The sequence below is a fragment of the Homalodisca vitripennis genome, chromosome 5, assembly GCF_021130785.1.
Source record: "Homalodisca vitripennis isolate AUS2020 chromosome 5, UT_GWSS_2.1, whole genome shotgun sequence".
NCBI lineage: Eukaryota > Metazoa > Arthropoda > Insecta > Hemiptera > Cicadellidae > Homalodisca > Homalodisca vitripennis.
The window spans coordinates 52236558-52261485 of NC_060211.1; the positions used below are offsets into that span (position 1 = coordinate 52236558).

The window sequence follows — 24928 nt, forward strand, 5'->3', positions numbered from 1 at the left end:
TGTTAAAATAAAGTTTTTTTCATATTCTTCGCTAAAAAAAGCAGTCTAGTCTAATAATTTGGCCACCCTCTGTAGATCTGATTTGGCACACACTACACAAAAAGTCTTTAAATAGGTTCCTTATAAGAGGTTTATTGATGTAACATATAGTTTAGTTTTCATAACACTTATCTGACTCACTCTGTACATGTATCTAGTATTCAAAAAGTCAAATTAGTTTATTTTATATAGAGGAACAAATGTTTACCAATCCAGGATGCTTGATCCTTGTCAATACGGAAGGTGGAGTTGTCATCCATCAACTGAGGTTGATGGATTTCAGAATATGCCATGTTGATACCAGCCTGGATCACGAGCATATGAGCAATATATGACGTATAATCTGAAACAATCTGAGGTTGATGGATTGCAGAATATGCCATGTTGATACCAGCCTGGATTAAGAGCATGTGAGCAATACATGGTGCTATGATACAACATACTGCAACATACTGAGGTAAAAGGATTGCAAAGTATGCTATGTGATACCAGTCTGGATTACAAGCATGTGTGCCATACAGGATGCTATGATCTGCAACAGACTTGGAGGTGAAACCTATCTCCCAACAATCAGATAGCTAAATTCGAATGCAATAAACTTATTCTGTGTAACTAAACTCATTACACACTCTTTGTTTGTTAAAATTAGAATAATCTATGTAGTACGGGTACGTAATTAAACTTTAATACATGATCTACTTAAAATAATTACACAACACATTCTTATTCTAACCTTCAATCAAAATGTCTTCTAGTGCAAAAGTACTTATGATCAAGAAACAATATGACAGACTAAAATGTTAACATATAAATAAACAAACGTTAAATGTTTTGAATAAAGGAAAATTTTAAAATTTGCCAATGCACACTAACCATGGAATGTTTACTCACTAAAAACATCTCCAATTATTGGAATGTGGTTGTGAGAATAATATTAGTATGGTCTTCCTGTCTTTATTTGATGGTGTGATTACTCACTCCTAGGGCACAATTATGACAGTCTTGATGTTTATTATATGGGTAAATCAAATCTAAATAGGTCACTGTCCACTTACTGTTATGTACCGTTGCCTTCACCAATTCCTGATTGTGGACACAAGTGTCCTCTTGTGAATTTTGAAATGGTCTCAGTTAAAGAACATGACAAGACCTATTATTTCTAACAGAACTTTGAAACAAAAATTTGAAATCTTTGTGAGGTTGAAGTGACCACAGCTGGCTGCAATCTGCACATTAGATATAGCCAACACTTCAAAACCATGAGAAAGAATGGTTGGCATGGAAGATCACTGAGGCAGTGAAGACCCCCAGAAATGAGCCAACATTTTATCATACTCTGAGTGTTAACGTCAAAAACAGAGTTATCAAGCAGTTATACACTTATTTTAAAATTACATTTTACCCTAAAACTTTTGCTAAAATCCTTTTTGGGCAGGTTTTGATAATAATTAATTAGTAATGTTTAATATTCCATACTCCTGTAAAAACATCCCTTTATTAGTAACCCTGCTTTTCAGTATCTTGTATCACCCTATTTTTACAGATCTTGTTCTTACCTTCAGTACAGGGGGCAGTGTGTTCCACAAGTGGTGGCATTGTGTGTGGCTTGCATTTCTTCTAATGTCAACATCCATTGAAAATTTGATATAAAACTAAAGTCTTCATAGAAATTTAGACTAACTTAGAAGTAACTGCTTTCAATTTGTACTTTATTTGATGGGCTGATTTTATACTCTGCTCTCAGAGCTTGTATATGCCGATGTATACGAGTCTCACATGTCCTGATCATGTGGTATGTACCTTCAGTCTTAATGACTTTTATAGAATTTCACACCAAGTTGAAATATTGTTTGGACCTATATCATTTCTCTTCAGTTTCAGGTTTAATTGAAAATAAAAAAAAATTGAGAAATATAAAAATAATACTCACTCACTTGAGGGTAGATGTCCTTGACTCGAGGTTGGCCAGGTGCCCTATCGGTTGAACCCTTAAATTTATCAGGCAAAAATCTGAAAAATAAATTTACTGTTACATTTAAGAATTGATTGGATAAAAAGTCTCAGTTGCAATATAGATAGAAAGTCTTGTTTTGAACTGAGTTAAAACACCTTTTAATGACAAAATTATAGATGTGACCTACATTAGCCTGTGTTAGGGAAGCTGGGGCCATCTTTATTCAACCATGCCATATGCTTGGAGATATAAAACGTGGTAACACATATGCAGCAGTTACAGGATTTTTTTATAGTACCTACATTTTAAAGATGAATAAATGTACTAACTATTTTACCTGGTAAATACAAGAGCATATAATGAGAAACATATATTGGTAACGATGATGGATATTATATTGTTATGCACAAAAAATTAAGGTTAATCAATACAGGGTGATTCACAAAAATGCAGAAACTGTGGGAGCTCAGTCCACATGTAAAAAATAATGAAAAAATTGTATACAAGCATGGACGAATTAATTTGTTTCTTATGGTTTATGGCCTAATAAACTGAATAAAACAGGTACCAAAACTGTAAGTTATGTGGTTTTTGAGAAATCCAGTATAAAATTAAAAAAAACTGAGTAAAAAACACAATTTTTTCATCTTTGGGCAACAATAACTTTATTATTTTACCAAGAAACAGATAAAAGTTTTTAATAAAACTTGTAGAAAGTGTTCTTCTAAACTTCGCCTAGTGTAAATAAAGTACACAAAGTGAACAGATATTTGAGTAAATGAGTTTTTATTCATAACAGTACAAAGTAAAATTAAGTTGAAAAAGTTATTCTAAACCTATTCAACCAAATTGCAGTAAATTTTTATAAAGTGTCTCCACCGACTTCAATGCATTTTTCATCTTGTTTAAGGATGGCTCTTGTTGCTTTCCGTAATTCAATAGGGTTTTCATTTATCTGTGTAAAAGCTTAATTTTACTAACCTATAAACAGTATAGTTATTGAAATTATTTCAAAAATTTACTTTACCTTGTGGGGACACTTTCCACTTTCACATTGCACAAATGATTTGTGCAGGCAACTAACAACCAGAGTAAGGCACAGAGAAACAATACAATACTATATTAATATGTAAGTGGTTTTTCAATGTTGGTGATTTCATCCTGAGCAACTGAGCTAGTAATCACAATTATCCTGAGTGTTTGGCAAAGCCGAACTCCGATTTCTGTCTGTCTGTACTCATCATAACTGTTGATTGAATTGATCCAGAAAGTTTAAATTACTGGTGAAGTTTAAATTACGAGAAAAAACAGATTAAACAAATTAGTAAAAAAGGTATTTAAAAGGCTAATCATGACACTTCCAGTTATCAAACACATGTGATACAGTTATTTAATACAAAGGGAGGTTTCATGGTTGGGGGAGTTGCGATTGCACCTTAAGGATTGTGCCCTGAAAACATATTCAAGTATTTAAAATTAGCCTCTAAGTTTAGCTGAGTTTCTCCTACAATTTGATGATGAAAATAGGTTTTTGTCCTTTTGTGTGTCCATCTGTATACACAATGACTTTTGAATGAGTTAACTTAGAGGGTTGAAATTTGGTGTCAAACTCTACATCTATTACCTCTACTTCGATTGAAAATGGTACCAACGATCCATTGGGGGAGTTGCTCTCTGCTGTGGGGTGAACACAAAGCCTCCTACGCTGATTTAGTCTGGTGTGCATCTAACCTTGTGTATAATTCTGAATTAAAAAATAACACTTAACTTACTTTTTATACTGATCAATTCCTCACTTCATTAACCATTTAGGTAAATTCTATACACAAATATTATTTACAAAATATTTTTTAGAAAGTTGTTACACAAAATTTAAAAATAATTATAGTATAAGACATGTAGAATGGGGTAAATTAAGATTTTTATGTTAACTCAATGACATAAATATATAACGATAGACGACTTTGGTACTGCGGGAACATTGCCCTTGACTGCCACAGGTCTTATCCATTTATTGCAGTTGAAGATAAATGGTGTAATGAGTTGATAAATATATTACATAACCACATAACTGGAATCTCTGGCAATTATTTACTTTTGAATGAACAGTATTACACTCTCTTGTGCAATAAAAAATTTATAACTTGAGAAAGATGGTGAAGATTCTGAGAAGAATCAAAGTTATATAATACTCAAACATTAGTAATATGTTAATAATTTCATAAACCATTTCCAGATATTTGCTATTTCTAATTTATTGTAGTAGTTAAACTGACTGACTCGTCATAGACTCTCCTCCTGATAATTGAAGAAAAGTAGGCTTTAAGATCCCAAGTAATAAGCTATGTATCACTTTCATGGGTTCAATAAATAAAAATGTTATCTGTCTTTTCCATAAAAACTAATACAGGTATCAATTTTGTAACCAATACAAACCAAATATACAATTATTACTACTAATTTATTCATACTAAAGAAGTTAAGTGGACAAAAAAAAGGTGAATTTTTGTATTACATATGACTTACAACGCTCAAAGCAAGTGCAGCATACAATGCAACAATGCTACGATGTGACATTAGTTGATCATATAGAATGAATAATTATAAAGGAATAAAGATCCGGAAGAAACAAATTAAATACTTTTAAAGGGCATTTAAAATGATCAGGATTTATTATTTGGCAATTAAAAAAAATATATACATCCTATGAAACGGAATATTTGAGAAACTCAAACGAGTCACTAAATGTAGTTTTTTAATGAGAAAATGTACTAAAAAAATATTGTTAAACAATAAAATAGAATAAACTGTTAATGGCACAACATTTTAAATACAATAGAGTGATTCAGGTTATTACAGAATATTTACTATTAAAAATTATAAAGTATAACCGTGGCAATTGAATCCTGATTACGTTGTTGAACGGTACCTTTCTGCGTCCACATAATTCATATTGTGTGGTTTTATCTACATAATAACTCAACAACACTACATTTGTTAGTGAAACATTAATTATGTTCAAATAATCACATTAAAGTATTTTAGAAAAACTCAAAATTAAACTAAAAACTTAATTTTCAAACCGAGCACATGTGCTGACAATAGAAGTTAAATTCATTATCAGTTATTAGGACTTCATTTTACTCAAAATTTCTATATATTGGCTACAAGTACAATAACATTAATTGAAATATATATGTTACTTTTTAGTGAAATTTTAATTAACTTCAAGTTTTAGCAAACTCGTTCGTTACTTAAAAACCTCTGTTTCTTCATTCAGCCAAATAAACATGTTTTTATTGGAACTAACCCATGAAGTAACATTTAATAAAACTGTGTTTATAAGAAATGGAGAGAAATGATTGTGTAATAGTTATCATATGATGTTACTGATTAACTGCCAATTCAAGAAATCCCGAGATCCAAGTAAATAAGGTAAAGCAGGAAACAGTACTGCATACATTGAACAAGTTGGAAACAGACCCAAGGCCATTTGGGATATTACCAATAGTGAGGGATATTAAAGAAAAACTTGACTATAATTCACTAATACAATAAATCACAGTGGAAACTTACTGACCCTGAATTAATATCAAATCAGATTTACAGTATATGCTAATGAGGTAATGGTAGTCTTACAGAGAAAATATTATCGCTACAAAAAAGAAGACAGGGTATTAATTTGTCCTTCATTTAATGTGCATTAGACTGATTGTTATTGAAGTATATATATCCTTACTGTAATTAACAAGTATTGTTTACGTAAAAGATACATTTCACAAAATGAACACTACAGAAACACAAAATTAGTGGTTATAATTAAGTTGGAAATGTCTTAATATTAATCATTTACACTTAATTTATTCCAGAACAAAAAAACCAGGTTTTATAAAGGCCAGGTTAAATTGTGTAAAATTCTTTATACAATTTATAGAATATGCTCAAAATGTTCTTAAAGACAGTACAATGGATAGTGTATAAATTGTTGACCCTTTAACATGGTTGTTCAAGCAGCTTTATTGAGTGAAGCTAGTATAAATACACAAAGGTTTAGTATAGCCACAATATCTTAGCTAATTTTGGTCAGTTCTTCATGATTTTTCCTGTTCATAATGGAACTCACAGTAAATCTCTATCTAATACAATAATTTTGTTATTTAATTAGCCTTTTTATGCTTAAATTTATTTATTGCAGTCAAAAAAACAAAGAAACATTGTCTAACCAGCAGTTGATTTCGTATCCTGAGCTGTCATTGTGGCAATTTATTATAGCTTCGAGATAACATATCACAATATCATACACTTCTCTAAAGAAAAACAAGTTTACTAACGTAATTATCCATAAATATGTCCCAGTAGGACAATATCACAGTTTTATTACCCACCCTGCCATAACTGCAACCAGCTGACAGATGCCTGTTAAATATTGACAGTATTCAGCAAAATAAAACAATCACAATGAAAAACAATACACACAAATATTTGCTTCTCATTTTGTCTGCATCGTTTTCTTATGTACTTAGAATAGTTCAAGATTGGCCACGAGATAGTACCAACTGCATGACGACTTGTCAACGCGCATTTTATGTACATAAAACCACATGATAAGGTTGCAAGTTACGTATTTAATGTAAAATGTCATATGATTGTATTAATTTTGTAATCAGCTTATTTATTAAGGGATTTTCTCAATGCCATCACATAAATAAGACCATTGTAAAAATGTTTGAATTTATTTTTACCTTATTTTGACCTTTTGCCCACAAAATCAATATATTGTATCCTTGGATGAAGGAGTTATTAAACGGATGGACAGGCAGACAGACAAAAATACAAATTTAATGCCTGAAGGCTCTTCCTGGTCCTTGAAAATTGGTTGAAATATATGGATTGAGGCATAATGGAAAATAATGTCTGTAGTTGCTTGCAATTAAATTTTGCTATAAAATAAATCATTATATAATGTAGTTATGTAAACTATCTATAAAAGATAGAGATGGTATTGGTTTATTCATGTTTTATGTGAGAACTTCAATAACTTATCTCAGTGGTGCTTGATCTAAGAGGATGGGGCCTTTACGTCTAGGTTTAAACTTAAATTGTTCATTGTTCAGAGTTTCATTACATTACTACGTTTTAAACTAAGGATATAATGTACCGTTTATTACATGGTGTTCTGTACTTCAAATCAGTGATGCAACTAGGACTTAACTTTGGGAGGGAGGGGGAAGGCGAGATGAATCTGATTGAAGAGCACACCACTCCCGGGGATATGGAAAAAATCTTAATTTAAATAAATTAAAATGGGCTAATTCAAAGTTAAACATTTTATTAAGTATTTCAAACTATTTGGATTGTTTATACATATATTGTTAGAACTTTTAAAGTTTTTTGGAGGAGGGGTTTTTTATAAATAATTAATCTCCCTCAACCTCCTCCCAATTAATTACACCATTAATTCAAATACTTGGTTTGTTGACATCTATTGCACTATTTTAATGTAAGATTAACAAATAACAATTTAAAAAAATTCTGATTCTATTGTGTATGAATACAAAAATAATAATAAAATCAAACCAAACAATTATTTAAACTTTTTTTATAATTTATTGTGTTTCTTATTTTATCAAATAACAGAGAACACCAATTAATATTGAGTCTGGATAGAAATAAACAATTGGCAATAAAGTATACATATACTGTTTAGTGACCTGTTATTTGTATCTTTATCTATGACCCAATACTAACACTTTATGTAGGTTACAAGTAATGTCAGCAGGTCACATTTTATCTACTATACAAGTTTTGTTCAACAGCTTACATTAATCTGTTGAAGCTAATGACCTCATTAATATGATTGTGTGACATCTCTTCAATTTCAACTAAAATTTATTGATTTTTACTTGAAATAATGCTACCACATGATTTTCTCATTATAAACCGCTCTTTATGGTTTTGCAGTTGCTAGACATAGTGTAACAAATAAAATCTTTAGAAAACATCCTACATTTTCTAAATATAAACACCGCTTTAAATAACAGGTAGGGAAGTAAAATATAAAATCAGCTTGTTAATCCAAATAAAATTTTTCAACAAGAACAAAACTGAGATTTTACGGTTCGCTGGAGCCCTTTAGTAACAGTTAACACAAACTATTATTTCAAATAAAAGGGATTTTAAAGAAAAAATGGATTATTTAATAACTAAAATACATATTTATTAGTTTATTATCATCCAACGCCACAGAGAACTTGTAACATGTTTTCTTGTACAGGTTACAATCACATTCACAACTATGTTTTATCTGTAACATGTATATGTTGAACTATAACATTATGTGATAATATTATAGTTAGAAATTTGCTGAACAATAATTTAGGGTGAATTTAAATGTTTATTTTCTAGACAGGTTGACTAGTAACTGTAAAACACCTGGTAAATTCAAACTGGTGAACCCCATTTTGTAAAGTTCAGCAAAACCTCGCAGTGTGGCTTGAAGAGCATGGTTCGTATTGATCGATGTCAAAGTCCACTCTAGAGGAACAGATTGTGACAATCACTGTGCATACATGTGATAACGAAAAAAAACAGTCTCCACACATTTTATACTGTTCAATCTTCCATATTTAATTCCCCATAAAGGACAAAAACAAAGATAATGCATCAAAATAAAACTGTTCAAAATATAGTACAGCAGTTTGATTTTTATGGCAACTTGGATGTCATAAAATGGTTTAAACTTATTCTGCAAACAGATAAATAAAACACATAATTATGGTCAATGTTATGCAGTTACAGTAATAAGCTTTCATATCAGGTTTCTTGGTCAAGGTACCAAAAACAAAAAACAGTTGCACAGTTAGCATACGAGATTATGTAGTAAGGTAATAATTACAGGTCTATTGATGAATGAGCCGGTGAGTTACATTCGATAAAATAATACTTCATCGATATCACTGGCTAGAATCAGCAATAAGGAAACGTGATAGAGAATGCAGTGTGTGAAACCGAAAGTTGTACTGAGGTAAATCAGGGATAGTAGGCAGGTGACGAAAGTTTGTCTTGTGTGGAGTTTGATATAAAAAAATAAACACTAATTTCTAACTTAATATTTTACAAAACTTATTACAAATTATTCTATAAAACTATTCTAGATGTAAATACAACCTAATGAACCAATTCAGTGAAACAACAACATGAAAATCCACAATTGTTAGAATATTATACATATTGACAGAAAATGAAAGATTACGTGTCTGCCCTTTGGTCATTGTTGTTTGTTCAACTTATTTACATTTGGCCTATTTCTCATGTATAATGCAAAATTATCTTAACTATTTCAAACATAGATAAAAAACAACAAATTAAATTCTACACAACTTTTATACTCTTATATCTCTTACGACTACATTTTTTAAACTTCAAGTTGCCATTTAAAATTTAGAAAAAGAATGGTTTATGACTCGAACTAGACAACTCAAACACAGCATACAAAACACCAGTGCGTACAAATTAGTCAAAAACTACTTCACTTTTTCCTAAAAAAGATGCAATAAACTTGCCCACTCTGAGGAGGGGAGGTGGGGTGTTTGTGAATGTGGGCGAGTAACGCTTGCTGCCGCTATGTTTAGTCCACAACATTGATGCGCCCTAGTCAGGCGGTTGAACCGCTTGTGTACTCAGCATAATAAGGGGTAATGGTTTCAATAAATGTAGCGGACAATATGTGGTGGTTTGTCCACTCATGTAGTCAGAGGCTTATCTTAGCTATGAGGCATCACAGGCCAAAACAGACAGGTGCTATTAAATCCTCGGTAAATTGCGACCAAAGTAAGTCTATATTTTTAGAAACGACTTTATATGTTTATAATCATTTTAATCTTGAAAGGATGATGGAGTTTATAAATTTTTGATTGTGTTACGAGATTATTAACATGTCAACCATTAGAGTCAAATACTATAAATGTTGAACAAATCAACCTTAAAAACTAATAAGGGTTTTTATATTTATAGTATGCAAAATATGCAAACAAATTTTAATTTGTATATTTCCAGATGGTGGTCACACATTAATCTCCCTTTTCCGACTGTGCCGGAAGAAATATTATATTTTTATACATCTTTTAGTACACCTTTTTTTTCAAAACTTAAATCAAATTTCTTGGCCCACAAAAACATGTGTTACACTATAAATAAATTGTGATATCGCACAATGTAAGTGTTATGTCACCTGATTATTATGTTGCAGATCTCCTCATTTACCATTATTAAGACATCATAGTCTCTGTTATAATGTGTGCAGATTCAGAGGAGGGGTGATGCCTATGGGGGCTACTCCAAGACTTTAAAGAAAATTGTTTATGTGAAAAAAATTAGTCACTCATATTGTAACCATAAAAACAAAACATTTTCTTCTTTGTTGTATCGAAAAGCAAAATTTTCTGCCACAGTAAAGATAATGAATGGTAAACTAAAACAAAGTTGACACCTTTCAAAATCAGTATTGAATCTGCACTTGCATAATTTATTATACTATGTACCATTATGTAAATAATAAGTAAAAGTTACCAATTTAGAGGTCTTTAAAAAGATTGTTCTTCTTTCACCAATACCTTAAAATAAAATTTTTAAATAACAGAGTTACTTTCAAAATTCCTTTTACATGTAAATTTAGTTAATAAAAAATATAAAATTGAAAGGAATATAACTTATGTAGGAATAAAATTTGAAGACTTAAAAAGGTAATGTAAAAAATGTATATAAAAAAGAGCAATCACAAAGACTCTAATTAAAAATTAACCAATATAAGTAGAGAGAGACTTGGATCACACCTGCACACCCACACACACACTGTTAGAAAACCCTCCCCCACTCTTCATTTACACTTGTTAGAAAAAAGAGAGACACAACTAAATAAAAAAAAAACTATGTTGACTTCATTCAAAATAGTAGTTAGATTTTTACCTTTGTTCATATAGTACTAATTTTGGATAGAATAGTTGAGCACTGCTTTTCTGGCCGAGGGAGGTTCTATCTCCTCGACACGTTTAATTTGAGATATCAGTCAATATGTCATCCTATATAAAACTTAGAGTAGGAAGACTTAGCTAGGTACGTATTTACCTCTTATTTACTCATACATGTGTTTTTAAACTTTGTTTTTTACTATCAAACCAACTAAATTCTATTTAATAATTTGACATACACAGCTAGTACTACAAGTTACCACTCCCACCCATGCATGTGAGTGGTTAGTAGTTAATACAGAAAAATAATTCACACACAGATACTCTTGTACCATATAGTTTATTATTATTTTTGAAGATAATGGTTTCAGTAGACAACAAAATATTTCTGTGACTTGTGTTTTATATTCCTGTTTCCTGGCATTGTTAAGAAAGTAAAATGTCTTGATATTTTTGTAGTGTGTTATTGTCAATTTACCACCTCAAATTCTACAAACAGTTATGATACCTCAAAATAAAATTCAAAGAATAAAATAATACAAGAACTACCATAGTAAATTAATATGTAATCCTGAAAATAAAACTGACTTTTAAAGTGTAAAACAAACGAAATAGATCTACTAAAAAAAGTAAATTTAGCAACAAACAGTCATGGCCGTATGCTGAGAAGTTTAATGGCCAATGTTTTTCGGGAGTTTTCTGAAGCTGATGAATTTTTTAGGTAGAGTGATTGGCAGTTATAAGAAGATTAAAACAACAGTGAACGGATTGTTGAATTGAGCAAACGTGTATTAAGGAGCAATTGAAAACATTGTTAACCACTACAATATTTCTTAATATGTATAGAAATTATGTACAAAAGTAGCTTATATTTTGTACTTTTTGTTAACCCATTATGATGCTATGATGAATGTTAATCAGCGGAAATAGTGGTACCACAATCATGTCTTTATAAAAGACCGTCTCTAGAGACCATGTAGTTGTACTATTGTCTACTAGATAGTAGCACTGAACAGGCTGTGAACTCTTCCTAATCCTGTCAATCATTATTGAATATTTCAAGTTGAGGTTACTATAAAATTGTTCTTTTACTACAGCCAGTGAATGTTGGTGTTTCGACAATCACAAGGGGACCACACATTTGTAGCCAGAGTGTAAAATGGCACATTTTGAGAGCAATACAAGCAAAATATATGTTCATATAGGTTATTCTAAATAATAAAAATAATAACTATTTTCCTAAAACATTTTTCAAAGTGACATACTATACTTATATGGCATCTTGAGCTGTAGACACTGAATATGAAAATCATACCATGTGTTTTGAAATGAATTCATACTAGAAGCAGCAATGTAGAGTCACTTATCTTATGACTCTTATACGTTGTCAGTTATCAGTTATCATAACATGGAATCATGTGTAACAACAACTGGTTGACAAGTTGATCAGATGTGTAGAATGATTGAACATACTCGTATGTGCACTACACTATTATTTTCTCAGGAAAAGTGTTGATACATTTCCCTCAAATTAAGCGCAGAAAGAAGAGAATATTATTTACTAATTTATTTGTTGATGGGCCAACAAGAGAACAAGATTTGACCCATAATGTTTCAGACTGAATTATTGTTATTATACCATAGACAGAATTAGAAATGTTTCATTTACCTCAACTAATACTGAAGTGACTTTTATTCATTTGAAACTCATAAAACAATTTAAGATATTCTATACCTGAGATTTCTTTCTTGTTAATGTTATTCATAAAATTAGCATTATATCAAGATTCTAACTCTATTAAACAAACATTTGGCATATGTTATAACCAGACAAATAAATTTGTAAATAAGAGGTATATATAAAGTTTAAATAAATATTGTATTAATTTAGGATGTTATTAGGTAAATATTATTTACATGAAATGTACGGATAATTTGAATATTTATGTTAGTCTCCCCAGTTTCTTTGTTTAATATGAACACACTAGTTAAGGTGACTGCATTCTCTAGGGCACATTTTGACCACACTGACAGTAGTACATAATAATAAATTCTATTTGATAAGATTTTGAATGAAACTTTTCCTCATTCAAAATGATTATCCTCCTTTCATTAAACTCGTCCTGTATACTGAATTTACTAGTATTAGAAAATTACTAGTATTTCTTGTTTCTACATTTAATTAACATTCAAAATTTTGTTGCTTGATAGAGTTTAACTAATTTTTAGAAAACTATTTCACAACTAGAACATGATTAAAACTTTATAATCCCCCCAAAAAGAAGAAATTGTAAAGAAAAGAGTGCTAAACACTAAAATTTCAAATTTTCAAAACATTTTTGGATTTGTTAAACTTGTTTCTCTAAAATTAGGAAAAGTTCTCAAATGCAAGTGTAAATAAAACAACATAATCTAGTCCTCACAAATTCTTAAAAGTGATGATATTTTTAAGTTCTAGGATTTAATGCTATTAACTAGATTCATTCATTTTACAGATTTTAGTGGTTCCAGTTCTGATGCTATAAAAATAATAAATTAGCCCTAAAATAATTTTGAATTACAGTATATTTGCTTACCAGATTACAGTGTGTATCTGCCTTTGCTTATCACCATACATGCGATCATGTGACGACTACGTCATGTTGGTTTTTCATATTTGAATGTCTATGTAAATATTTTTGTTTATTTATGTGCAATTGTGTTGTTTAATATGGTTTTATTTTGATATATAATGAAACGCTAATGCAGGGATACGTAATATTATCGCTGTATTAACAAAACACGTTGCAAAAATAAAGGAACTATAAGATGGACAATTTGTTAATAGTCTAATGTTATGCTTGATATATACTGTGAATAAAATTCCATAGATTTATTCCTTTACTACTGTTAAATGAGCTTCCAAGGAGATTTTTTTAACTGGAGGAAAATAAAAGATAACAAGGTGTCATTTAAAACATTCTTTTTCTTAATTTACATACTACCATGGATTTACAAAAAATGCCAACCCATACACTCTTATTGCCGTCACTTGATGAAATAATAAAAAGCGGTTGGTATATTTCCAGTCTTCTTATATTGATACATAACATAATATTATATATTGATCGACACATGTATCAAATTACACAATCAGTATATTTTATCGATTATGTTTCAATGGCTGTAACCACTAAGTCAATGTATTTACGTCAGTTGAGCGTCTGTCTTTCATCTGATATATATATATATATACATTAAATTGTATAAATGGCAATAGCCTTATTTAATTTCAATAAACATTGAATCACAAAAAGTACTTGCTCCGCCGGGAGTCGAACCCGGATCTCTCACTTGCCGGGGTGAATGTGCTACCATTACACCACAGAGCGCTTACTTTTTCCGATTCAATTATTTTGTATTTGGCCGTATCTGTCACATATGCGTTTAAATAAGCAAACTAACATATGATCGGAAGACCAAATACCTGTCAAACGACTTTTATTTACATTAAATTGTATAAATGGCAATAGCCTTATTTAATTTCAATAAACATTGAATCACAAAAAGTACTTGCTCCGCCGGGAGTCGAACCCGGATCTCTCACTTGCCGGGTGAATGTGCTACCATTACACCACAGAGCGCTTACTTTTTCCGATTCAATTATTTTGTATTTGGCCGTATCTGTCACATATGCGTTTAAATAAGCAAACTAACATATGATCGGAAGACCAAATACCTGTCAAACGACTTTTATTTACATTAAATTGTATAAATGGCAATAGCCTTATTTAATTTCAATAAACATTGAATCACAAAAAGTACTTGCTCCGCCGGGAGTCGAACCCGGATCTCTCACTTGCCGGGTGAATGTGCTACCATTACACCACAGAGCGCTTACTTTTTCCGATTCAATTATTTTGTATTTGGCCGTATCTGTCACATATGCGTTTAAATAAGCAAACTAACATATGATCGGAAGACCAAATACCTGTCAAACGACTTTTATTTACATTAAATTGTATAAATGGCAATAGCCTTATTTAATTTCAATAAACATTGAATCACAAAAAGTACTTGCTCCGCCGGGAGTCGAACCCGGATCTCTCACTTGCCGGGTGAATGTGCTACCATTACACCACAGAGCGCTTACTTTTTCCGATTCAATTATTTTGTATTTGGCCGTATCTGTCACATATGCGTTTAAATAAGCAAACTAACATATGATCGGAAGACCAAATACCTGTCAAACGACTTTTATTTACATTAAATTGTATAAATGGCAATAGCCTTATTTAATTTCAATAAACATTGAATCACAAAAAGTACTTGCTCCGCCGGGAGTCGAACCCGGATCTCTCACTTGCCGGGTGAATGTGCTACCATTACACCACAGAGCGCTTACTTTTTCCGATTCAATTATTTTGTATTTGGCCGTATCTGTCACATATGCGTTTAAATAAGCAAACTAACATATGATCGGAAGACCAAATACCTGTCAAACGACTTTTATTTACATTAAATTTATAAATGGCAATAGCCTTATTTAATTTCAATATTGAATCACAAAAAGTACTTGCTCCGCCGGGAGTCGAACCCGGATCTCTCACTTGCCGGGTGAATGTGCTACCATTACAGAGCGCTTATCCAATTCAATTATTTTGTATTTCGTATCTGTCACATATGCGTTTAAATAATACAATTTAATGTAAATAAAAGTCGTTTGACAGGTATTTGGTCTTCCGATCATATGTTAGTTTGCTTATTTAAACGCATATGTGACAGATACGGCCAAATACAAAATAATTGAATCGGAAAAAGTAAGCGCTCTGTGGTGTAATGGTAGCACATTCACCCGGCAAGTGAGAGATCCGGGTTCGACTCCCGGCGGAGCAAGTACTTTTTGTGATTCAATGTTTATTGAAATTAAATAAGGCTATTGCCATTTATACAATTTAATGTAAATAAAAGTCGTTTGACAGGTATTTGGTCTTCCGATCATATGTTAGTTTGCTTATTTAAACGCATATGTGACAGATACGGCCAAATACAAAATAATTGAATCGGAAAAAGTAAGCGCTCTGTGGTGTAATGGTAGCACATTCACCCGGCAAGTGAGAGATCCGGGTTCGACTCCCGGCGGAGCAAGTACTTTTTGTGATTCAATGTTTATTGAAATTAAATAAGGCTATTGCCATTTATACAATTTAATGTAAATAAAAGTCGTTTGACAGGTATTTGGTCTTCCGATCATATGTTAGTTTGCTTATTTAAACGCATATGTGACAGATACGGCCAAATACAAAATAATTGAATCGGAAAAAGTAAGCGCTCTGTGGTGTAATGGTAGCACATTCACCCGGCAAGTGAGAGATCCGGGTTCGACTCCCGGCGGAGCAAGTACTTTTTGTGATTCAATGTTTATTGAAATTAAATAAGGCTATTGCCATTTATACAATTTAATGTATATATATATATATATATATATCAGGTATTTGAAAGACAGACGCTCAACTGACGTAAATAGTTTGACTTATTTAAACGCCATATGTGAAACATAATCGATACAAAATACTGATTGTAATTTGATAAATGTAAGCGATCAATGTATAATAATGTTATGCACATATAAGAAGACTGAGAGATACCAACCGCTTTTTCGACTCCCGTGACGGAGCAAGTACTTTTTGTATGGGTTCAATTTTTTGAAATCCATGGCTAGTGCCATGTACAATTAAGAAAAAGAAGTCGTTTGAAGGTATTTGGTCTTCCTTGTTATCATATGTTATTTTCCTCCAGTTAAAAAAATCTCCTTGGACAGATACGGCCAAATACAAAATAATTGAATCGGAAAAAATCTAAGCGCTCTGTGGTGTACATGGTAGCACATATCAAGCAAGTGAGAGATCCGGGTTCGACAAATTGTCCATCTTATAGTACTTTTTGTGATTGCAAATGTTTATTGAAATTAATACAGGATAATATTATATCCCAATTTAATGTAAATAAAAGTCGTTTGACAGGTATTTGGTCTTCCGATCATATGTTAGTTTGCTTATTTAAACGCATATGTGACAGATACGGCCAAATACAAAATAATTGAATCGGAAAAAGTAAGTGCTCTGTGGTGTAATGGTAGCACATTCACCCGGCAAGTGAGAGATCCGGGTTCGACTCCCGGCGGAGCAAGTACTTTTTGTGATTCAATGTTTATTGAAATTAAATAAGGCTATTGCCATTTATACAATTTAATGTAAATAAAAGTCGTTTGACAGGTATTTGGTCTTCCGATCATATGTTAGTTTGCTTATTTAAACGCATATGTGACAGATACGGCCAAATACAAAATAATTGAATCGGAAAAAGTAAGCGCTCTGTGGTGTAATGGTAGCACATTCACCCGGCAAGTGAGAGATCCGGGTTCGACTCCCGGCGGAGCAAGTACTTTTTGTGATTCAATGTTTATTGAAATTAAATAAGGCTATTGCCATTTATACAATTTAATGTAAATAAAAGTCGTTTGACAGGTATTTGGTCTTCCGATCATATGTTAGTTTGCTTATTTAAACGCATATGTGACAGATACGGCTATATATATATATATATATATATATACATATTTCAATAAACATTTGAATAGTCCTGGTGGAGCAAGTACTTTTCACGATTCAATGTTAATTTAAATTAAATAAGGCTATTGCCATTTATACGAATTTAATGCATATATATATATATATATATATATATATATATATATATATATATATATATATAACCTACTTTTATCTTTTGAAATAATGGTGAAATGTTTATGTCTGATCACAAATGAATAGGTAATATTTTTTATATAATGAATTTTGATTTATTAGTATGTGATCTACACAAGTGCTAAGTAAAAGTAAGAAATATATTTGCAAATTTTACAAAAAGAAGACCAATACACAGATTTTATATAATGGCAACTGATTTAATTTATATTTATATTATTCCCCTTAATTTCCTGAAAAAATAATGTACAATACTAAGGGTCTAGTTTAAAAACAAATTGTATAGAAAAACAAATCTGCAAGTATGCACAATATAGCAAAAATGGCTCAGCATTTGGAAAAATTTAATTAGCACTTGGAGGGTTAACCCTAGAACTGGCAGTTGATTTTTCTCTAACCGACATCCTATTTTTGAACAATTTGCAGGACATAGTTACAATGAACGGATGAACGAACTAATTGCCACTAGCCTAGTTTCGGTAACTGTCAATGACGTCACAATTACGATAAAAGAACTAATAAAGACATCACATTATTCATGCTGTTCATGTTTCCAATGGTATATAAATTATTTGTTTTTCGACCATATAAGTACTGTAATAAGTGATGAGAACGAGCAATGCTAATCAACAGAATATTAGTTTATTCCAGTTGAGTTGAGACACACAGTAAACAATGGAAGATCCGTTGATTGCCAGTTAGAAGGTTAAACTGTTCAATTTACATTCACTATTTAAATTAATATTAGTAATTATAACTAAATTATCCACTTAAGTAGAATCCCATCCCATTGTTCTTCACCGAACCTCACAAAAGAATAAGTTATTACAGTAGTCCAACAAAACAATACAAAATAAATTCAAGAAATGTTACCATTACTTTCCCTGCAAAATGCAACACATTTTATACAAAATACGTTACCTTGAACTGCTATCAGCTGTTTTGAAAGTATTATATCTGTCAAATGAAAGATATTAATAGAGTTTGCCATAGATTTTAAATCCAAGAAAGAGTTATTAACTATTTTCTTATGCACAGAATAGCCTGTTTAGCAAGTTTATGATTGTCAATGAATGATTTAAAAAATTGACAGAATTAAGGAATTTGAAAAATTTACCATTGTTAGTTATCATTTTTACTGAAAAAACAATGTTTTGAGAATTAATATCCTCTATTCTTCAGGTATCAGTTTCTAAAACTTAAAAAATACCTATTTAAAACCCTAACTGAAAATAGGTATTACTTTAGCAGTTTTAATTTACATGGGAAGAGCCCAGGTATCAAGGGTGAATTTACAATATGTGTTAAGGGTTTAAGGGTTGAAGGATGAAGGAGATGGATTGTTTAACCACACTTATTGGTATTTAATTAGATTCCACTAGTATATATATTTTAAAAAGCCATCACTAACTTGTAAATTGGTTTTTATTGATTTTAAAAATTTTTGAAATATTTAAAGTGTCCAATAGGCTTTTGGCTGGTGCGTTTTCATTAGGAGGGTTTTGGAAATTTGGTGTTGCGAAATTTTCAACTAAATTGATGAAATAATCATTAAAAATATTCCGCACATTAATTGGATCAAATTTATATTTTATCACCATGAAAAACACTAATGTTAGATTTTTGGACAATTTAATGATTTCAGATTTTATAATCCTTTATGTTAGTTTAGTTTTAGTTTTATTTTTATTCCCAGATTTCAAACTTTTTTTATAAAAAAAAGATTTTCTGCCATTATTGCTCTATAGTTTAACCTCATTCTTTAATTGATTAATTTTCACTTTTAAGCTTTTGGTTTTTGTTTTTCCATATAGTTTTTCAAGATCCAATTTTTTTCCTTTTTATTTCTGATATCGTCTGTAATCCAGCCATTACAATTATTCTTTTTTTCTGTAACTATTAATTTTGGAAAGCTTGTTTAAAAGGTGTAAGAAAATATAGAGTTTCTATTGTGGCCAAACCTACTCTATCAGTGCACACAACTGCACAACTGACTTTAGTTTATTTTAATTTAATTAAGTAATGATTATTTTTGTTTCAATGAGTGTGTACATCTTGTTTTCATCTGTTTATAATCTGTTTCATTGAACAAATGTATATTCTCCTTCTGATTCTGTGTTGTGTACTAGAAAATCGCTTGTGTTTTGTGTTTCATCTATACTTGATATTGGAATTCTGGTTAAGGATTTGACACACAATTTTTTCTTGTTATACTAAATTTCAGTATATTTATCTAATTTATTTGTCTTATTATGCATGTTAAATTATACTTTTTAATGTTTAGCACCTAAGTAAGACAGCTCATTCCACTTATCAAAATGTTTCAGTTTTGACTAGGCACTAATTCAATTAAGTTTGCTACAATACGGGCATTTATATACAGTTTATCATACAAAATACATTTAAAACAAAATACATTTAAAACAAAATATATTCATATGTACCACAAAAAAATTGAGAAACACCTCGAGTTGCAGTATTCACACAAAAAATTGAGAAACACCTCGAGTTGCAGTATTCATACATTTTCTTAATAAGTAAAAAGGTTTTTATATTTCGGTTAGTATTTTTTTATGAATTTGAGAAAATCTTCTGAAAGTAGTTCGTATGAAATACCACAGTAAGATATTATTAATTTCTATTCTATATTTCAAGCATTTTTATCCCCAAATAAACAATTTTTAAAGTCATAATATGTATTATTAAAGATATTATGAGCAACTAAAAAATTCTCAATGAATAGACTAAATTGCAGTATTTTACATTTGTCTACAATGTTTAAAAAGTGGACAATTTTGATTAAAAATAGTACTTGTCATAATTTAATTGACACAAGTGTTCTGTACTTACGTTAGCTGTGTTGTGTGAATGTTTAAGGACTCCTGCTCGATGTCTTGAGTGTCCTCCATGGTGGCTCACAACTGACTGACAGAGTCTGCTGTCTACAGTCTAGCCACCTCACCCCCACCACCACTTCTCCCTCCAATGGTGACTGTGTGTTGCTCACCACTGTCAGTGCCAGTGCCAACAGTGGGCTCATTCTTGACATTCACATGGCACAGTCTGTAAACAACTTGAGTCATAGGTCCCTGATTTTTGCTTTCTACATTATTTCCACTCTGTAAAATTTGTATTTTCAACTAAAAAAAATACCTCTTGACTTAGTTTCTAAGAAACAAATTTATTTTGACTCGAAAAGCATCGTAGAGTAGATTATAAGAAAATGAATAAATATAAATGCTGATAAAAATATTTCATCATGTAACAGGAGAGCGAATGCACACATTTACACAATAAAACAATATTGTATACAAATTGTTTAAAATAATTAACAATTTAGCAATGATTTGAGAAATTTAAAAAATAATTACTTTACTATCAATTTTGCTCTAAATCTAATATATTTTTATCTGCCTTTGTTTCTAACATTTAGTCTATTACTAACTGTAGACTTTCAGATGCTAACATACTATACAAAAATACTTTTATACTTTTATTATCCACTGCATGAATAATTTTAAATGTTTGAAACAGTAAACTATATTCCTGCACATTTTATTTTAAATTTGCACACAGCTGAAAAATATTTTAAACATGCTAAAATGATGTTATATATTCCTGAACCTCTATATGAACACAATGCTGATGTCCATGGCCTGGTTATTCATCCATGCAATGATAGCACATTGTCAACAGCTCCCAGATGTTTAAAAATGTAAGAAAATTGCTCTAAACAGTCAAATAACTTACAAATTGATAAAATTCAAAGTCACCAAGGGCGCCGACTTATATTGGGGGGACCCATACCGGTGGTTTTGCCACAAGAAATTCACTAAATTTTAGATGAAAAAATAGTGAGTTTTTAATCATATGATCAACATTAAAAACCCTGAAAACTCGACTCTCGTTAATTCAACATTCCGGGAAACTTGACAAGCCTGACACATTTTTTTTGTTTTGAAATAACCACGTATGGTATTTCTGTAAAAAACTAATTTAATTTACAGTAATAATTATGGTTATAGACTATTAAAGAGCAGGGAATATATAGCTCTGAAATGACAAATTATATTGAAATATATCATAAACTATCATTACAAGAATAAAATATAAAAATTTGCTGTTGCACAGTTATAGAAATATGATTACTGAATATGAAGTCACTGATGACTGGTCAGATTCATCCAAAATATCTTGGTGGGCATGAAGAACAGCCATGTTGTTCAATCACTTCTGTCCCATTGTTGATCAGAGATATCACTTCAGACATTAAGGGTGCTAAATGACCCTTGCTGTTATTGCAGCTGTTATTACAGCAATGTTATTGCTGTCGTGATTGGAACTACTTGGAGAAGCTTAATAAACTTCACTACTTTACATAACACTTCTCCAACTGCAGTCTTTTGTGTAATGTACTTGCTTACATCACACATGTTTTTTAATACCAGTTGTTTTTTATTAGCTACATCAGGTAACATATTCAAGTGTAAGAAGCACAGTCTCTCAATGTCTAGATCATTTCCGAAAAACTCAGTTTTTTCAATTTACTAAAAGCAAGCACACTTTTTCAACAACAATGACCTGTGTGAGTCCAGTTGATGCAAACCACTCAATAATGTAAGATTACACCATTTCACAAATTTTAATGTAAATAGTTTTGTAGAATTTCTTTGGAGTTTTGGAGGTGTGTGGTGAGCTGGCTTCGTTGTTTTCATACTTATTGGTATATGTCAATTCCAAGGAAGTGAAGAATCATCAATTTGTGAAAGTTTTACGCAATTCCCTATAGTATTCAAAACTATCACGCCTTCCATTCAATATACAAATTGAGCCCTCATATTTTTTCCAGATCAGTAACACTTAGATGACGGCACTGAATTTTTTCATCGCCATCCTCTACTGGGTTCATTGCATGGCAATAAAGATCTAAAAAGAAATAAGTCTTGAATTGTAACATTGACTCAGGTAGCCTGCACATCTGTAACCTGCCTCTGTTTTGGCGTCTACAGAAAATGTTTAACAAAACCTCTAAAGGTTCTTCAAAGTGTTTCAATATTCTCAAGTTACTAAAGTTCATATAGTTCATCAAATCGGGTAAAGGGGTTCTAGACTAGCTCGGTCGTTGGCGCTCTCACATCGTATATGCTTCTGAAAAGTCCTTTTGATAGGTTCCCTTACAGTGTTTATTAAGTCCTTGGTTTAAGCCATAAATAATATTCCTCATAGATGTAAGATGGCGGAGACTGTCTATAACTGCCAAGTTTAAACTGTGAGCAGTGCAGTGTACATAACGTGCTTTTGCTTGTATATCCAAAACTAACTAAGTCCTCTTAACTTACCTCTGATATTCAAGGCACCATCATAGCACTGTCCTCGACTTTTTAAACACAAAACAGAGTTTGTGGTTCAGTGTTGGGGGTCTCGTAAAAGCCAACAAAGCCCTGGTTGATGATTACGGAATCATCAATAGTACGAATACAAAATGAAACTTGTTAGTTTTTTGGAAGAAAATTGTAATAGATTTGTAGCATCTGCCTCTTTGCAGGTTTTGCAAAAAAACTTTCAGTAGATGCTTTATATTCAACCATGTAAATTTGATCAACCAAGACTTTTGAAATGATCTTACCTTACTGGACTGCCAGGTTTCGGCTATGAATGGTTCTCACCTGAAGGTGACGAAGCAATTGATGACACAATAATTGTCAGAGGTTGACATGTAGTATCATACATTTTCAAGCGCACCATTTTGGTAACAAATTTATCCATTGTAAACTTAATTCACAATACACTGCAGTAAGAGAGTAGTAAACAAATAAAGACTTGTGAAAGAAAGAAGACACGTACGTCACTGTTCTTGCCGCCATTAGTAAATAACAAATCACATGATTTTAATTTTTAATTTGTTTCCAAACACATTTTTACTTTGAATAGATTTTAAACGAAGATGTAAAACTGAATTAAGTTTTAGGCTTTAAAAATGTTATTGTAGAGAAGATATATTTTTATATGTGTGAAAGAAATGAATTTGTTTTTTAAGTTGTATAAAATAACTAAATTGTACTTAAAGTACTCTTGAGCCGCAAAGTATTAACGTAAATATTAATTATTAATTCACAGGATGGACATGTTTGATAGTATTAGAAAAATTCTCGAATGGATCTCCATCAATAATCATAGTTTCTCGTTAGTACATATATTCTGGAAGATAATTGGCAATGCACTCACTTCTGAGACAAGTTTTGAAAGATTTCTTTGTTTATAAAATAATTTTTAGTCAATATTTGCATATTTATTACCATTGTTCTTGTAGTTGTCACCAAGTTTCTCCTGCATAAACAAAATAAAACTGGTAATGACATTACTAGTCTAAATAAAAAAAGCTGGCGATGATTAATTATAAATATCTATAGGCCTAATGTCGTATTTGATAGTATCGATATTTAAAATCAATAATCCTCATCCGATTGTGTTGGTGGCCGCTTATTATACTGAAGCCTTTGAAGTATTATGAGTGTTTTAACACTAACGTTGTAACTTTTAAAGGAGGAAATCTTATGGGCAGAGTAAGATAAGTGGACCTGGTTTTTATGGTTTTTATATAGCTTACTATTATCATCAAATATATATTGAATAATAGAACTACCAATGTAATTAAAACAATAATTAAAAGTTATAGACAAGGTTTGAAATTAAAAGAATTAATATAATATCCTTGTTTTAATATCATAAATAGTAAAGGAACCATACTATCAAACAGTTGGGGTAGATAATACGATTAATGTAATTTAAATAATTTAAAGAAATCATAACAAAACTAACATATCAAAACCAAGAAAAACAGGTTATTGTCTTTAAATACTATTTTGATTAGTTTTCTAAAGTTAACTAACAATTTTATTTAAATGAAGTTACTTATAAAAGTTACAATCTTATAATGTGTATACATTGGTACAGATGACTTAATTGAGTTAACTATTAAATTAATTAATCAGTATGCTTATTAGTTGATTATATTGATGGGTGTAATTGTGCAATATCATTTATTAAAATCAATTTAAAAAAAACGTGACTCGCTTTCTACCCAACTTATACTTATGTGTTTGATTGTAAAAAAGTTTGTTTTGAATTTTGGATTTGAGTAAACTTTGGACATACATGACTTTTCTTGTTAAGTTGTATTTATACTTAATTAATATATTCCTTGTAATTTAATGAAAATAATT

The 24928-nt window shown here is 30.9% G+C and overlaps 1 protein-coding gene across 3 annotated transcripts in view; it reads right to left on the minus strand.

Annotated features, from left to right (window-relative positions):
- The window catches only part of LOC124362184 (facilitated trehalose transporter Tret1-like), a 35816-nt gene that overhangs the window by 10282 nt on the left and 606 nt on the right, over window positions 1-24928 (minus strand). The window contains exons 2-5 of one of the 3 annotated variants that reach the window (XM_046816456.1): window positions 20556-20768; window positions 18627-18662; window positions 1970-2049; window positions 248-571 (exon numbers count right to left, since the gene is read on the minus strand). In XM_046816456.1, coding sequence (XP_046672412.1) covers window positions 248-571; window positions 1970-2049; window positions 18627-18662; window positions 20556-20614 — 499 coding nt within the window. In that variant the 5' untranslated portion in view covers window positions 20615-20768. Of the gene's footprint in view, window positions 1-247; window positions 572-1969; window positions 2050-6378; window positions 6508-18626; window positions 18663-20555; window positions 20769-24928 lie in introns of those variants that run through there. The other 2 variants (XM_046816458.1, XM_046816459.1) reach the window with 2 other exon arrangements.